This window comes from Myxine glutinosa, chromosome 1 (assembly GCF_964187855.1).
Source record: "Myxine glutinosa chromosome 1, kmMyxGlut1.1, whole genome shotgun sequence".
Taxonomy (NCBI): domain Eukaryota; kingdom Metazoa; phylum Chordata; class Myxini; order Myxiniformes; family Myxinidae; genus Myxine; species Myxine glutinosa.
Genome location: NC_136261.1, coordinates 224639812 through 224658158, shown reverse-complemented (window position 1 = coordinate 224658158; position 18347 = coordinate 224639812). Strand labels below are relative to the sequence as shown.

Here is an 18347-nt window from a genome sequence, read left to right as displayed (position 1 = left end):
TCTGGCTTTTCGTATGTCAACATTGAGACCAGCTTGTGCCAAGAGAAAGAGTTATGCACATTTTAAAGGGCTTTGGCTTTTACATAATCCTTGCAGTTTTCAGGTTACTTAGAAGTACTCTTAACAGCCCCAATTAGTATCACCTAGTGGGACCAGTCGGGGAACTTTTTTGGCCCAAGTCTTTCATGAACTGGCCCAGTCAGGTATGATGTCTGACCGAAGGAGACAGGATTTTGTCATTTGTTGATGGTGCACAGAATAACTCGCCTACTCTTCACAAAATCTTTTAAATAAATCTTTATCATTGGAATGCCCCGCGATGAAGCTAACTCTGAGGGTCTTTCAGCCGATTCTGAGGGCCTTTCACTCACTCACCACAGGCAGGTTGGTGGTCTTTCTGTCTTCTACCGACTCCTCTCCGGCCTTGCTCCCCCAGCCCTGTCTGTGCTCTGTCCCCCAAATATTCCTGCAGGATGCACAAGATCTGCCAGAAACCCTCTTCTTGTGAAACCACCAAAATCAAGACTCTGCTCACCTTCACTCACACAATTCCTTTTTTCCTCGCCTCTGGAACAAACCTCACTCTGTTCAATCCCACTCTTCCCTCCAGGTCTTCAAAACAGCTGTTCACCACCATCTCTTATCTTCCCCCATCCAAAAACCTTGATCTTTTCTATCCCCTTTAAAACACCCCAAATCCACCTCTTTCAATCTCCGACTTCATTCCTGAAATTTGTCCCGTGCACCCCTCCCACCCTTCCCCCCAGCCCTCTCCCTTCCACAGATCTACTGACATCCCTGTTCTATACTGTTGTTGTGCTTGTATGCTTTCCTCTCTCTTCCTCTCTCTTCCCCTCTTGTCTCCTGCTCCCTTTGTTGTATATTTTATGTGTTCGTGCATGTTTTCATGTTTAATGTGTTAGCTCTTACACGGGCCTCGATTCTGTATACAAAAAATATATACACCGTAGGATCCACCAACTCTGCCATTGCTGGCAGGCGAGTCCTCTGGCTTGACCTTTTTCCGATGCACTACGCAAACCGATAAGTCACCTTGCCAGTGAAATACCAGGGTGATAGTTTATAGCTAGGTAGAGATTCAAAGGCGAGTGCACGTACCTCTTGAGCTATCCTGGCAGCCCCTTTTTGGTTGTTACGCACCCAATTTGCTAATTTGTTGTGCACAAAACATTGGCACTGTTCTGAATACTTAAGCTGACTCTGCTGACCCTGTTCCACTTTTCTTTTGTGATGTTTAGGAGCAGACCAAGAACGCCCAGTTTATCATCATCTCACTGCGAAACAACATGTTTGAGATGGCTGATCGACTCATCGGCATCTACAAAACGAGTAGCACGACCAAGTCTGTTGCCATCAACCCAAAGACCATCGTATTACCCCAAATCACCACCTTAGGCTAATTCGGACTTTGCTAGCACTTTCAAGCTGATTTTCAGTCTGTTATTTTGATACATAACTGCGTGCTAAATGAAAAACTATTTGGCTCTTTATTCTGTGTTCCCCATGTACGTTTCGCATCCCAAGCTACATCTCGGTTTTTGGATTGATACAGTGAGCCGAACAGATTTTCTAATTCCTCAAGCTTTGTCCAGTGTAAGATTGTAAATAGTTTCTATTTTCGTGTTGCATCATTTTTATCTGTAAAAAAAAAAATGCAGTTATAGATAAAATGTGCCACATTTCGTTATTAGCATAGCTCATTCACCAGTAATCCATCATCTTAACACGTGTATAATCTCCTGTCAAGCAACATGAGAAGGGCTACAGCTGATAGTCTGACAATTGGAAGACTTTCAGATGCCACTAGAAGTTTCATTCATTATTCTAAACTCTTGATTTGTAAACCAAAAGTAAATTCAACCATCTAAGAACTGACCCTTCGGTGATTTCCCAACTTTGATTTTTGTATCACAATGCCAATTCTAAACAGTGTAGCATTGGCAAATACCTGAAAATTGCAGCTGCTTTAAAGCACACAACAGTGTTGTGAATTCTTTCACATGTGAATTCACAATTCACAATGAATTGTGAATTCAAATAATATTTGTGAATTCTTAAATTTTAATACGTTGTTTTGGTCATTGCCTTGTCCACGGCAGATAAAAATGTGCATTCTTTGGAGGTGATAGGAAGAGGATCTCGGCCCGAGTTTATGGGTTACAAAGAGTGAATATTAAGGTTATGGAGACAGAGAAGACTGCTGGAGATTTGTAAATAAATTCATCCAGAAGCGTTCACTGGAGAAAGACTCTTGAAGGTATTTTAAAGGTGTGCAGTTGAGAATGAAAATTGCTTTTGATATTGTAGTTATGAATAGGTTTTTTTTTTTTTTACAGGCCTGTGTTGCTCTCAACATTATGGAAAATTAATGTTGAAATATCTATATATTTTTTACAATGCATAAAATTGTCAATTTGTCATTAAAAATATGGCAAAAGTCTCCTCCAACTTTACAAGCGCAAGGGAATATTGAAGGAGTGTTATAGGCAGAATATTCTTTATGTTTAGTGCAAACTCGTTTCTTAAAAGTAATAAAAACCTTTTTTTGTCTGATTGTAATTACAATCACATGTGGACACTTACAATATAAAATGAGCTCGGTCTTGACGTGCGTGCGTGCGTCCGTCCGTCAACAGTTGTTCCTTAGGGGATTTATTCGCCATCAATTCTGATCTCCATCTTTTTATCAATTATATGCTTGGCAATCTGCAAACAGCCTGATATAGTTGTGTAAGGTAAGGATAGACGGGCCGGTTTTATTTACATTAAAAGAAAAACTCTTCCTCCTTCATCTTCTTCACTTATAATAATGGTGAGCCTCATTCAATCTTGTTTCTCATATCGATTCAGGAAACACTTGCTATCTATATAATAATAGCGTAAGGACTCGACTTTGTTATCCCTTTTACGCCGCACCCAGTGACCCGATGCGAACGGGACTAATGGATTTACGATCTACGAACCGCGCTCTTTGTTTATCACGTACAGCCATACTCGAAAAATCTGAATTAGCCGACGTTGGGGCCCAAAAGCATCCGATTAACTGCCGATACGACGCCATCTTACAACGCCATCTTACGACGCCATCGTATTGGCGTCTGCTGGGCGAAGGCGAAGCAAGCCGTTCGCTGATTGGACAGGCGAAGGCGAAAGCAAGCCGTCCACTGAGTGGACAATCCAGAGCATGCATTTGTGCCGGTGTCGGCGATCGTTGTTCATATACGCACTCTTCATTCTCATCTTTCTTCCTAACTCTTACTCGGACAAGCAAATCCCCTATGCCATCCATAATGGTACACTCTATCCATACACCACATCCTCCCTTCCGTGGATGTTCCACGGGTTTCGGCTAGTATTCAATACTTTTGTTCAACATTTCCATTTTATTAATATAACAGTAATATATTGCCCTATCAAACAGTATTTCTGACTATACACCACCTTTTTAAAGCATCACAAAGCAGGACACTCTACTTGCAACACAAGTGAGAAAAGGATACGAACAAAAAAGCAGCTGATATTTCAATAATTTATTCGCACGGATTTTAAAGGGTGAAAGTTAATTTTTGTTTATTTTCTCTCAAAACACTATACCATCTATTTATTATGTAACCAAAAATTGCAGCATTTCCCTCTTCCCCTCCCTCTACAGTCTACACTGTAAATTCTCCATATGTGAGGAGTGGCGGACTGATGCGACATGGTGCTTTATGGGGGAGAGGACGCACATAACCTCAAAATTCCTCTCACGTCCATACGCAAATCTACCTCGATGACATTGCTATTCCCATCAGCGAAGCGACAAGTCTTATATTCTAGTTATACCAACAACATAATGCATATTTGTAAAAACATTGAGGAACTAGAATGGCATTCTGTAGAGAGCATACCTCTGCCAGGCTGAACAGTTTATGTTTTGTATCCCACTGATAGGCTGGATCTGGATCCATACATTAAACAAAATCGAATTGATTCGTCCTTGTCATCTACCCAAATCATCCACCAAGTTTTGTCCGAATCTGTCGTCAACTTTTTGAGATATCCTGCTATATATTGGTTTTAGCCCCATCTCTCAATGGTGAAGAATCACGTAAAAAAATTCTCGGATCCGGATCTTCACTAGAACATAGCCAATTCATCCTCCTCACAGTCATACCCAACCCCTCCGCCAAGTTTTGGCCGAATCCGTCCACAACTTTTTTGAAATATCGTGCTATATGTTTTTTGGCCCCATCTCTCAAAGCTGAGCAATCACAAATTCTAGTATCCAGATCTTCACCAAAATCAAATGGATTTGTCCTTGTCACATACCCAACCTGTCCACCAATTCTGCCTGAATCCGCCCACAACCTTTTCAGATAATGTGATATATATATACAGTATATATATATATATATACACACGGCATGGGCTGACATATTTTTTAATGCCGTAAACATACTGTTATGAATTTGGTAATGCAACATCTAGAGCTAGGTAGATCTGAATAGGTAGGTATTCGGCTGTCGTGACAGGGACTCTACATGTAATAAGTTATTGATGTTCAGGCGGTTGTCGGGGTAAGATGTATGAGTGTGGATCTACCTGGAGATTCGAGTGTTAAATAGTGAGGGGTTAAAGGTAACGCCCCTGTGAGTCTCACCTAGTAATCAAACCTTTGTCCTTTATGGCACTGCAAACCACATAAACATTAGTTAGGTCCTTAGCGCAACATTAAATAATCCCCCTTTCCCTGACAAGGACTTCGTATTAAATTGACAGGAAACCAGGTCAAAAACACCGCCACGATTGGCCGCCACCGTGTACACCTCCAAAGGCCTACAAACCTGGCCGGCACGTGTTATGCCAGGACCGCAGGGTCGCGTAACGGGGGAGATGTCAGGAGTCGCGGGAGGCTTTGATTGGCTGAGGAGTGCGCAATGTGACGTCATCGGCCACCAATATAGGCGACGGTCGGACGCCATTTCAGGAGTTGAGTTGAGTTCGTGGCAGGCACTGGCAGACGCAGGCAGGCACCAGAGAGTTGAGCGGTGGTGGAGAGTTGGAGAGGACACGCCATTCCAGTCGCAGTTCGAGTGCAGTTCGGGTTGTAGGGAGTCGCAGGAGACACACGAGAGCACACCCAGTTGGCACTGAGCAGTTCGTTGGCACTTGGCTGCCAGCACTCCCGCGTCGTCGAGTCGAGTGGAGTTGAAAGGAGTCCTTCCTGTCCCTGGTCAAGTGGAGCCGCTGGCCTGCGTCGGACGCGTGGTGCTTGGAGCGAGGGGCCTCGTGGTGTGCGATCGGGCCGGAAGGAGCGGTGCTGGACACCAACAATACAAGACGACAAAGACAGATAAGCCCGATCTCCGCGTATATTTTGAACGACGGGACGTGTTATTTTCGTGATTAATCTCCCTCGTTTGTGTTTGCTGTCAGTCGTGTGGGGACGTCCCGATTTAGGTTTATTAGAGTTATTAGATTTACCGGCGGGCTTTTTCACTGGCTTTACTTTTCCTAATAAACCCTTATATTACTTTTTGTACATAATATCTGAACGCAGTTTTCCTGGGTGTTTGATTTTAATAGATAAGGTTGCGGAGCCTTCGCTGCGTCTGGCCTTCCGCGCGTTGGTGTTGAACTTGAGTCCGCCATTGAGTTTTCGCCTCGGGAGTGTAAAGTCTCGCAATCGGTCATCCGTAACTGTGGTGTTAATCACGGTTACGCGACAAGTGGTGTCAGGAGTGGGATTTGAACCCGTCGGACAAATTTTTTTGTCCGCGGCGAGACATCGACACGGTCGGACAAATTTTTTTGTCCGCGGGGCGACATCGACACGGTCGGGCGTACATTGCGCCCGACGTTCGAACGCAAAATTGTTATAGGCGAGGCGGAGAAATTTAATAATCAATTGGGCATACGGAGCGCGATATCGCGTCTTCGTCAAATTTAAATTGTGTTTTTGGAATTGAAATAAATACGCGCGCGGGGAACGACCTTCCGAAAAGCGGATGTCGGAGGTCGACGAAATGGAGGTGCGTAGCGAGGCCTCCGTCAGCGTTGGGAGTGAGCCGGAAATAGGGGAATTAGATGCAGAGGTGAGCCTTGGAACCTCCCTCGTCCCGAGCACCAACGTCCCGAGCACCACCGGGGAGTCGGGAGTAGTAGGAACGGCCCCGACAACCGACCAGATGTTGGGTCAATTGCTTCGAAAAATGGAAGGGATGGAAAAGAACAGTGAGCGATTGGGAAAGCAGATGGGAGACATGACCGCTCAGAGTGAGCGATTGGGGAACCGGATGGATGCTCAGGGTGAGCGATTGGAGGAACAAATGGGACAAATGAAAAGTGGGATGGAAAATAAAATGGAGTCCCAGGGGAAGGAATGGAGGGAAGGACTGAAGGACATGAGTGACCAAATTAAAGGATTGAAAGGGGAACTGAATGCCCAGAGTGATAAAATTGAAGGATTAAAGGAGGGATTGAAAGAACAAATCGAAGGGATGGACAGCAAAATCGTTGGATTGGAGGGAAAAATGGAGGTGATGAATGAACAAATGAATGAACAAGGGAATGAAACAAAGGAAAGGAATGAACAATTGGAAGAAAAAATTGGGGAAATGGCACAGCAGCTGGGGGAACGAATTGATGGCATAGAAGGGAGAGTGCAAAACCAAATTACGGACAGACTGGGGAAATTGGAGGGTGAAGTAGAAACTCAAATGGGGGAGATGGAAAAAGCCATAGGGGTGGAAATTGAATTGAAACGGGAAGAATTAATGTCAAAAATAGAGGAGGGCGTGACGCAGGCTGTCCAAATGGGGGAAAAGTTGGAGGGTCAGATTGGTGCCACAAATGCTCGAATTGATAAAGCAAATGGGGACCTGGAAGGCTATCGGGGCCGGGTGGATGCCAGAATGCTACAGCAGAGTGAGGAATGGGGACTGCTCAACCGGCAGGGGGGCAAATTGGCCGAGGAGGTGAGGGGGTTGGAAACCCGCATAAAAGAGCAGGAGCAAGGGTTAATTGAGAAAGGCCTGTGGGGGCCACTAATGGATAATGAAAGGGTGAGTGATTTTATGCAGGAGCGACTGGAGATCTGGGACAATACCATCAAGAAGGAGGTTGGTCGGGTTCAAGAGAGCCTGAAGGAAGAGGTGAGTAGGTCGGTTAAACATCTTCAGGACCAGATTAAAGTGACCCAGGAGACCCTCACCACGAGCCACATTTGGACACCAGAGGCTCCGAAACGGAATACCCAGTTGGGGGGGTGTTTTGGCCCCGGACTGGATTTGGACAGAGAGGAATCGGGGAATAGAGTCTCTGGAAAAACAATCCCCCTCGTACATTTTGACGGATCAGGGAGCCTCGAGGCTTTCCTGACACAATTTGAGTGCGTGTCTCAGCTCAATGGTTGGGGAGAGCGGGAGCGAATGGGGAATCTGGTGGCGACACTGCGTGGGTCAGCCGCCGACGTGTTGAACGTAGTCCCAGAGGGAATATTGACCAGCAAGGCTATTTGTGAGGCCTTGAATAACAGGTACGGGACAGGCGCAAGGTGCGACCTGGTCAGGGCACAGCTGCTGCATCGCAGGCAAAAGCCTAATGAGACGTTGCAGGAGCTGGCCCAGGATATATACCAGTCTGTGAGGATAGCATACAGGGACCTACCAGCACAGGCGTGGGACAAGCTGGCGATAGAAAAATTTATGGCGGCTCTCCCTGATCCTGAGGTCCGGACGTTGGTGGAGTTACAGGACCCACCCACGGTGCACCGGGCAGCGGAATGCGCGGCGAGACTGACCTTTTTGAGAAGGTCGAACCGCGCATCGGAGAGGGCACCTGTGACGGTACGGCAGACCGAGGTGCGGGATCGGGAAAAGCCAGAGGATGACATCGGGCGAATGTTAAGGGGGATCAGCCGCCAGCTGACAAATTTGATGGGGGGACAATTTGCAGGGAGCGAGTCACGACAGGGTGGTCCAGGTTGGTCATCGGGACGGCCTGATTTTTATCGGGCTGGGCCGGGAGAAAGGGGGGCTCCGCCTGGCTACCAGAGGGGTCCGTTCTTGGGGACTTGTTTTAGATGTGGGAGAAGAGGGCACAGTCAGAGGAATTGTCGGCAACCATATGGGCCCCCACCTCCTGACAGGCTTCGCAGTCCAGAAAGGAGGGGGCCCCCAGTAGGTCCGCAGGTGCCAGACAGAGGAGGTCCACAGGTGCCAGACAGAGGACCACCACCTCCGCCTGGGCCAATAGCAATAGAGTGTGCAGGAAACTAGAACGAGCCGAGCATATGGGCCATGCTCGGCTGGCATGTGTATGGCAAAGCATCTTTCTTTGGTGAGGTTAGTAAAATGTGACAAATGGTTGGCATGGGTAATCTGTGGGTTAGATGGAAATTTAAGGGTGGATTTTGAAATGCCATGGTGGACACTGTACAGTGACGCCATTATTGATCCAGGTGTGTAGACCAAAGTGTTGGAGGCTGTGATGAAATTAATAGGGTAGCAAGACACAGCTTTCAACTGGTTGCGGGGGCAACTGTGCTGATATTTGGGACGCGGGATGATGGGGATGTAGTTGTGTAGCCTGAGGGTCAACGTGGTGCTGTGCGTGTCCGAGGTGTGTGGACCATGTCTTCTGGGTGGGTCTCCTGGTGGAGCATGGCTGTTGACTGGACCTTGGTGTGGTCAAGTGTGGGTGAGCACTGGGGGGCTGCAGTTCTGTAGTCGGACTGGGGGATGATGGGGAGGTGCAGGGGACGTGGCTGTAGGGATGCCACGCACTGCGACCGTGCCCCCCAGGGCCGAGGTTGTGTGTGCGGTAGTGTGTGTTGTGGCAGCAAGTGCTCACCACATTGGCCAGCTGGGGCTGCTGCAGCTGTGTTCCTCGCAGGGGGGCCGAAGGATGGATGGTGGGTCGCACCCTTATGGACACTCATGGGCCATGTTGGCATTTTGACTGCTCACCTTGTCCCGGTGACCCTTGCACGGTAGAGGTGCAGAGCTGTCGTGGCCATAGGTAGTTGTGTAGTGATGATCACCGTTGGATGCGGATCCACATACCTGCCAGTGTAGTGGGGACAAAAGAGAAATGTGGAAGTATTTGGTAGGCCCAATGTGAAATTTTGGAAATTAGGTGTGGTGGATGACACTCTTGAACCTGACCAACCTGCAACTACCTGCACTTGAGGTGAGTGTTTTGAGGAGTACTGTCCCAGGCTTCAGGACTTGCTTTGGAACTTGGGGACATGTAAATTGGAGTTGGGAGGCGGGTGAGAGTGATGACATGGCCGGTGAGGGGATGGAATGGGAGCCACAGTGTCTTGTGGGTGGCGTATGTTTTTGTATTGTGGTTAGGTGTTTTGATGTGGTCGTGAGAGTGGAACCTGGAGAGTGAGTGATGATTATTGGAGATAATGAGGGGCGATAATTGTGCTTTTTGGAAATGTGCTAATGGAAATGTGTAAGGATTCAATGATTCGAACTGTGAATGGGATTTCACATTGGCAGGCCATGGCAAGCCTTGTAACACCTTTTACACCATCTATGAATTGTACTGAATTGTGCTGAGTTGTGTGGAGAATTGAATGGCAGTGGGGGAGGAAGTGTGTTTTGGGGTCTTGTGGGTGGGGAAGGTGTGTGTGTCCGCAGGTACAGAGCAAGCTCTGAGGAGCGATGCCTGCGGGCCCCCCTCTGCGGCAATTACCCCTGGCAGCCGGTGGTAACTGGAAATTGGAGCTCGTCGGTGGAGGGTCTGGTTGGGCGCCGCGGGGTGAGGAAGTCCCCCGGTGACCCGTGTTGCTGCGCGAAAGCAGGAGGCAAAGGAGCCTGGTGTGTGTGGAGACCCTCACCGGCGAGGTAACGGCGGAAAGGGGCTGTTGGGCTGTCATGGGGCCAAGAGGTAAAGGGGGGGGGGGGCAATGAACTTGTAAGTCGGTTGACTTGTTTTTGGGACTGCGGGCACCACAGCCTGATGCGCCCCCACCATCTTTTTGTGCGGTACCTCCCCGCTGCCTAGTTGAGGAATGCCCACACACGTGAATGACATCAATGCCATGGTCCTGCAGGGGGTGTATTGGGAATAAGTGCTTTGTTGATTTTTGAAATGCCTTGATGACCTATGGAATGAGAATGAGTGGTTAAGGGGTCTGTGTTGCATGAATGTGGGCGAAATCCACCGAGCCGTGTCACTCACCTGTAACATCTGGACAGGGCCCGTGGAAATTTAGGGGGGATGCATTGGGGATGGCCCCGCAGGTAAGGTTGAGTCTTGTGGCATCCACCGGGGGACGCGGTCTGTAGACCGGGGTATGTACAAAGGTTAGAGTTTTGAGTTTTGGAAAGATGGTTAAGTTTTGTGGTTAAGTTAGTGTTGTGTGTTGTTGTTTCCTCCCTCCACAGGAACAACAAAGAAGATGTACATACTTGCATGATGGTTAAGGGGTTCAGCATGTTAAGGAAGTGTAGGTAGGTAGTCTGACTCACTTCCCACAGCCCTTCCTGATTTATTTCATAGGTTAATTAAGTGTGAGACAGTAAGTGTTAAGGCTGGAATGGTAGCCCTGCGGTGAACCTTGCAGGAGCTACGGTTCCAGGGGGGGGGCTGTGTTATGAATTTGGTAATGCAACATCTAGAGCTAGGTAGATCTGAATAGGTAGGTATTCGGCTGTCGTGACAGGGACTCTACATGTAATAAGTTATTGATGTTCAGGCGGTTGTCGGGGTAAGATGTATGAGTGTGGATCTACCTGGAGATTCGAGTGTTAAATAGTGAGGGGTTAAAGGTAACGCCCCTGTGAGTCTCACCTAGTAATCAAACCTTTGTCCTTTATGGCACTGCAAACCACATAAACATTAGTTAGGTCCTTAGCGCAACATTAAATAATCCCCCTTTCCCTGACAAGGACTTCGTATTAAATTGACAGGAAACCAGGTCAAAAACACCGCCACGATTGGCCGCCACCGTGTACACCTCCAAAGGCCTACAAACCTGGCCGGCACGTGTTATGCCAGGACCGCAGGGTCGCGTAACGGGGGAGATGTCAGGAGTCGCGGGAGGCTTTGATTGGCTGAGGAGTGCGCAATGTGACGTCATCGGCCACCAATATAGGCGACGGTCGGACGCCATTTCAGGAGTTGAGTTGAGTTCGTGGCAGGCACTGGCAGACGCAGGCAGGCACCAGAGAGTTGAGCGGTGGTGGAGAGTTGGAGAGGACACGCCATTCCAGTCGCAGTTCGAGTGCAGTTCGGGTTGTAGGGAGTCGCAGGAGACACACGAGAGCACACCCAGTTGGCACTGAGCAGTTCGTTGGCACTTGGCTGCCAGCACTCCCGCGTCGTCGAGTCGAGTGGAGTTGAAAGGAGTCCTTCCTGTCCCTGGTCAAGTGGAGCCGCTGGCCTGCGTCGGACGCGTGGTGCTTGGAGCGAGGGGCCTCGTGGTGTGCGATCGGGCCGGAAGGAGCGGTGCTGGACACCAACAATACAAGACGACAAAGACAGATAAGCCCGATCTCCGCGTATATTTTGAACGACGGGACGTGTTATTTTCGTGATTAATCTCCCTCGTTTGTGTTAGCTGTCAGTCGTGTGGGGACGTCCCGATTTAGGTTTATTAGAGTTATTAGATTTACCGGCGGGCTTTTTCACTGGCTTTACTTTTCCTAATAAACCCTTATATTACTTTTTGTACATAATATCTGAACGCAGTTTTCCTGGGTGTTTGATTTTAATAGATAAGGTTGCGGAGCCTTCGCTGCGTCTGGCCTTCCGCGCGTTGGTGTTGAACTTGAGTCCGCCATTGAGTTTTCGCCTCGGGAGTGTAAAGTCTCGCAATCGGTCATCCGTAACTGTGGTGTTAATCACGGTTACGCGACAATACTTAGGTGCATCGTGGGTGGTGAAGGTTGTGGTCAAGTTTCATCGAAACTGCGTGTGTAGTTTCTGAGAAGAAAGCAAATACCTATTTTGGGGGGCAAAACCCCCCCCGCTCTCCCCGTAACTCCCAAAGGGGCAGTTTTTTTTTGTTTTTTTTAATGCCGTGAACAAACTTTGGTACATCACGGGTGGTGAAGGTTGTGGTCAAGTTTCATCGAAATAGTGTGTGTAGTTTCAGGTGAAAAAGCAAATTGCTATTTTGGGGGTCAAACTTGGATCCACTTTGACCCCCGGTAAACCCCCTTAGACCCCGATTTTTTTTAATGCCGTGAACAAACTTTAGTCATAACACAACAAATATCATTTGGTCGCAAACCCATCAGCGTTTTCGGAGAAGAAGTTTCAAGTGTTTATGGACGGACTGACAACGCGCCATCGCGTAAGCTCCCCTGAACTTCGTTCCAGGTGAGCTAAAAATGAATCTTCACCATTCAGAAATAGGGCTAAAAACGACATTTCAAAAAGTTGTGCATGACCTATGACAAAACTTGGTGGACGAGGTGGTTTGGTTACAACAATAAGCTGATTAGATTTTGGTTCAGGTCTGAATCCAGATCCGGCCCATCAGTGGGATACAAACCATAAAATGTTCAGCCTGGTGGATGTTTGCTCCCTACGGAGTGCCGTTCGAGTTACCTCCGCTACCAAAGGTGGATGGAGAGAGGTAGTGTATGTGACGAGGACGAAATTATTAGATTTTTGGTGAAGATACGGATTCGGCTAGTAGAAATTTTTAAGTGATTCTTCACCATTGCGAGAAAGGGCCAAAAACGATACAAAGTAGGATATCTCAAAAAGTTGTGGACGGATGATTTTGATTGAATGTGATTCTGTATTGTGATTTTCTGGTCTACTCTGGGATACAAAACGTAAACTGTTCAACTGGCGGAGGTTTGCTCTCCACTGAGTGCCATTCTAGTTTTATATGAAAGCCCAAATGTGTGGCCATAACTATAGTGGCCATGGAATAAAAACAGGAAGAACTTGCAGGATGCCAGCAGCTGACTAAGCTTTTCCGTTTTAATCGAATGCAGATAGCGGCGCTGTTAAAAACGAAAACGGCTGAAACAATGGTGCAGAGGTCCGAAATGAAAAATACAAGCTCCAAAGTCTTTGCTTTCATTTAGTTAATCGAATTCAGATGAACTAAGATTTTACTTTATAAACTAAAATCGGAGACACAAGGGAATGCAAATGTACAAACCTTTCCCCAAATTTACATACATCAAGAAATGTAACGACATATACAGTGTACAGACACTACATGACCAAAAGAACATCAAACATGTCATTCCAAAATCATGGGCATTAACATGGAGTTGGTCCCCCTTTGCTGCTATAACAGCCTCCACTCTTCTGGGAAGGCTTTCCACTAGGAAGGAACTGGGAAGGAGAATAAGTTGGGAAGGAACATTGCTGCGGGGATTTGCTTCCATTCAGCCACAAGAGCATTTTTTTTTTTTTGGATACAAGATCGAGGCTCGTGTAAGAGCTAACATTAAGGACAAAAACAAACAAACGGACACATAAGACGTAATAATGGGAGCGGGAGACCAGATGGGGAGAGGGGAAGCACACAAGTACAACATTTGAGAGCAGGGAGATCGGGAGATCTGTGGAAGGGAGAGAGCTTGGGGGGGGAGGCGTGGGAAGGGGGGTGGGGGAAGTAAAAAAACACGTAGTAAACGAGCTTCCAGGGAAGGAAAACTCAACTGAACTGACTGGACAACTTCACACACCAAGTTTGATCAAAATCCATAAATATTTGTGGACGTTAAAGTCTTAACGTCATTTCGGAGCTGAAAACAATATGGCGGCCATTTTGTGACGGATCGGGTTGGAATGCAATAGCAACCTACCTTGTGTGGAAAGGGTTAAACATTCTAAGTTTGATCAAAATCTGTTAATATTTGTGGACGCTAGAGTGTTAACGTTTTCATGACCAAAAACAAAATGGTCGCCTAAGTCTGCCATTTTTCAACGGATCGGGCTGAAATGTAATACCAACCTGGTCCTTGGGGTAAGGATGCTGCATGTCAAGTTTGACCAGAATCGGTTGATATTTGTGGACGCTGGAGTGTTAACGTCGAAAAGTTAACAGACGACGACGACGGACGCCGGAGGGTTCAGTATGTGATGAACTCAACTGGACGGTAGTCCAGTTGAGTTGAAAAAAAAAACACATGGACACAGCTCGGACTTCCAGGAAAGAAGTCGGTATTTCATAAAAGTGGATCTGGGGTGAATTAACGGGGGTAGAAAAGATCAAGGCTTTGGATGGGGGAAGATAAGGGATGGTGGTGAACAGCTGTCTTGAAGACCTGGAGGGAGGAGTGGGATTGAAGAGAGTGAGGGAGTTTGTTCCAGAGGCGGGAGAAAAGAGGCATGAAAGAGTGAAGGTGAATAGAGAGTCTTGATTTTGGCAGTTTCACCAGAAGAGGGTTGCAGGCAGATCTTGTGTGACCTGTAGGAGTACTTGGGGGACAGAGCACAGACAGGGCTAGGCGGGCAAGGCCAGAGAGGAGTCGGTAGAAGACAGAAAGACCACAACCTGCTTGCGGTGAGTGAGTGAAAGGCCCTCAGAGTTACCTTCATCGCGGGAGATTCCAATGATTCTGAAAGCTTTGGTTTCAACAGCGTGAAGCCGTGCTAGGTGTGAGGCAGGAGCACCAGCCCAGAGGGGAGAGCAGTATTCCATTGAGCTGCGGATGAAAGCCTTTTATGCGGTGAGGAGCTCAGGTGTGCCAAGGAAGGACGTCGCACGACGTAGGATGCCCAGTCGGCGACTGGCATTGGATGCCAGCTTGGAAATGTGGTTTTCCCAGGAAAGATCATGGCAGATTGTGAGACCCAAGAGCTTGAGTGACGGAACTTCTTGGAGAGGATGATTGAGAAAGTAGATGGGAGGGTTGTCCAGACGGTCTTCTCGGAGAGACATAGTAAGAGTGTGAGATTTGTCAGGATTGAAAGACATGTTCCACTTGTTTGACCAGTCTGTGATTTTGTCCAGGTCTGCAGAGAGTGAGTAGGCTGCAGACTGCCGATCTGAGGGATGAGGTGTGGAGCGGCAGAGAGTGGAGTCATTAGCATAAGACATAATAATGGGATAGAGAGGAAAGAGATAGAGGATTTTCCAGAGAGTCGGAGAGATCATTGATGTAGACCAGAAAAAGCACAGGGCCCAGAACATTGCCTTGGGGAACTCCAGCCTGAACAGGAAGGGGAGAAGAGAGAAATCCATTCAGGGCCACAAATGGATGGACACATCGGGCACTCATGTTGGGCAATTAGGCCTGGCTTGCAGTCGGCGTTCCAATTCATCCAAAATGTGTTCAATGGGGTTGAGGTCAGGACTCTGTGGAGGCTTGTCAAGTTCTTCCACACCGATCACGACAAACCATTTCTGTATGGACCTCGCTTTGTGCACGGGGGCATTGTCATGCTGAAACGGGAAAGGGCCTTCCCCAAACTGTTGCCACAAAGTTGGAAGCACACAATCGTCTAGAATGTCATTGTATGCTGTAGCGTTAAGATTTCCCTTCACTGGAATTAAGGGGCCTAGCCCGAAGCATGAAGAACAGCGTAGACCATTATTCCTCCTCCACCAAACTTTACAGTTGACACTATGCATTCGGGCAGGTAGTGTTCTCCTGGCATCTGCCAAACCCAGATTAGTCTGTCAGACTGCCAGATGGTGAAGCATGATTCATCATTCCAGATAACACGTTTCCACTGTTCCAGAGTCCAATGGCGGTGAGCTTTACGCCACTCCAGCCGATGCTTGGCATTGCGCATGGTGATCTTGGGCTTGTGTGAGGTTGCTCGGCCATGGAAACCCATTTCAGGAAGCTCCTGACAAACCATTGTTGTGCTGACGTTGCTTCCAGAGGCAGTTTGGAACTCGGTAGTGAGTGTTGCGACCGAGGACAGACTATTTTTATGCACTTCAGCACTCGACTGTCCCGTTCTGTGAGCTTGTGTGGCCTACAACTTCGCAGCTGAGCTATTGTTGCTCCGAGACATTTCCACTTCACAATAACAGCACTTACAGTTGACCGGGGCAGCTCTTGCAGGGCAGAAATTTGATGAACTGACTTGTTGGAAAAGTGGCATTCTATGACGGTGCCACAAGCCACGTTGAAAGTCACTGAGCTCTTCAGTACGGCCCATTCTACTGCCAATGTTTGTCTATGGAGATTGCATGGCTGTGTGCTTGATGATATATACTTGTCGGAAATGTGGGTGGCTGAAACAGCCGAATCCACTAATTAGAAGGGGTGTCCACATACTTTTGGTAATGTAGTGTATATATGGCCTTCAGCATCCCTAAAGTTTCATTACTAGTCATGACAAATATTGACCTTTGACCCATATAAAATTGTAAATGTCCCCTTTTAAAGCTTGTAATTCAGAAATGATATTGAATTGCATGAAAATTGCATGAAAACAAATACTGTACTGAATTACAAAACTAGCAAAGACCCACGGAACACCACCGCAATATAAAATGTGACTTGAAGTCTTACTACCTCCCACCTCTCAAACTCCAAGCCCTCAACTTCCGCTCCCAACCCCTCCTACTCCTCCCTCTCCGAAACACAACTCTCCTACCCTCCTGCTCAAAAAAGCAAATGGGCATTCTTCCATTGATCATTGCATATTTCATCACCTCATTCAAATAGTGGGATGCAGTAAAATCGCGGATAAAATATCAATAAAATCGTGGACACCGTGGTTCATAAAATGTAAACTGCTTCGACATTAGCGGCCCTGCTTCACGTGTTCGCAGGTGCAAAAACATACCCCACCAGCCACATGCATGAGAGTTCTAAAAGCATCTTCACCAGCAGGCCTTAAAACACAAAGCAGATCATTCGATCATGGTTCCTAAGCGTAAGAGTAGTGCAGATGTGTCCACTCACAAGAGGCAGAAAAATATCATGAGCTTGAGCGAGAAAGTGGAGCTGCTTGACCGACTACCACGAGGTGCGATTGTGGCCTCTGTGGACAGGCAGCCTCCTCTGTGGACAGGCAGCCTCCTCTGTGGACATGTGGCGACTATCAACGAGTCGACTGTGCTCTACATAAGGAAAAACGACAAGACGATTCGGGAAAGTGCTGCGGCGAGTACAGGACCCAGCAAGAAAGTGATTACCCAGATGAGGGACAGTCACAACGAAGCAATGGAGAAGGCATTGAATGTGTGGATAGAGGAAAACGCCCAGAGGAACATTCCTTTATGCGGACCTCTAATTTATGAAAAGGCAAAGCAAATGTACGATAGTCTGGCTGGTGCAGGGGCTTCTGCAAGCATGAGCGATGTGGGTACGGAGTGGCCCCAGTCCCTTCCAAGCCAGCAGGGGATGGTTTGAGCACTTCAAGCAGCCATACGGTCTCTGCAATGTAAAACTCACAGGCGAACGTGCCTCAGCAGACCACGAGGCAGCTCAAAGTTTCCCTGCTCAACTCGCACAGCTCAGCGAGGAGAAGGGATGTCCCATCTTTGCTCATCGAGGAGAAGGGATGTCCCATCTTTGCTCATCGAGGAGAAGAGATGTCTCATATTTGCTCATCGAGGAGAAATGTACCAGAGCAAGTCTTCAACGCAGACAAGGCCAGCCTGTTCTGGAAGAAAATGCCTATGAGGACTTTCATCTCGAAGCGAGAGAGGACAACATCAGGTTTCAAGGCTGTGATGGATCGGGTGTCTCCTTTCCTCTGCGCCAACGCCAAAGGGGACTGCATGATTAAGCCAATGATGCTGTATCATTTCCTAAACCCATGTGCCCCCAAGGGCAAATACATGCAAACTCTGCCCGTATTTTGTTTGGGCCAACAGAAAGGTGTGGGTACCAGCTACCACCTTCATGAATTTGTTCCACAAAGGTACCTGGCAGACGAGATCCTCTCCTTCAAGGTCCTGCTGCTGGTGGACAACGCTGCTGTCCACACTGAGGGGATGATTGAAGGTGGCCCATTCCAATGTCAGGGTCATCTTCCTGCCACCCAACACCACCTCCCAGATCCAAACCACTCAACCAAAGTGTGATGTCAACATTGAATGCGTATTGCACCTGCCGCACCTTCCGTCACATATTGGAAGTTATTGAGCTCGCCTCCAAACTTAGCGTTGGGAAATGGTGGAAGGACTTCGACAATGCGCACTGTATCAGCGCCACCAAGGACTCTGGACGAGGTCAAGGCCTCCACCATCAATGCTCGCTGGCATAATATATGGTCACAGGCAGTCAACTTTAGAGGCTTTCTCAACACCACAGAAGTGAGGTGGACATTTGCCGGGTTGGCATGACAGGTGGGAAGGGAAGGCTTTGACGACATGCAGCCTGAGGAAGAGGAGCTTAAGACCACTGCTTTGATCGCTCTGAAAATAAAAAAACAACCCGGGT

The 18347-nt window shown here is 47.7% G+C and overlaps 2 protein-coding genes across 4 annotated transcripts in view; both read left to right on the top strand.

Annotated features, from left to right (window-relative positions):
* The window catches only part of SMC4 (structural maintenance of chromosomes 4), a 138324-nt gene extending 135863 nt beyond the window's left edge, over positions 1 to 2461 (top strand). For all 3 annotated transcript variants that reach the window (XM_068127361.2, XM_068127329.2, XM_068127342.2), the window contains one exon: positions 1260 to 2461. In XM_068127361.2, the coding sequence (XP_067983462.2) occupies positions 1260 to 1421 (162 nt within the window). In that variant the 3' untranslated portion in view covers positions 1422 to 2461. The remainder of the gene's footprint in view (positions 1 to 1259) is intronic.
* Positions 1 to 18347, top strand: part of LOC144891290 (uncharacterized) — a 981422-nt gene that overhangs the window by 146905 nt on the left and 816170 nt on the right. The gene's annotated exons all lie outside the window — the stretch shown is intronic.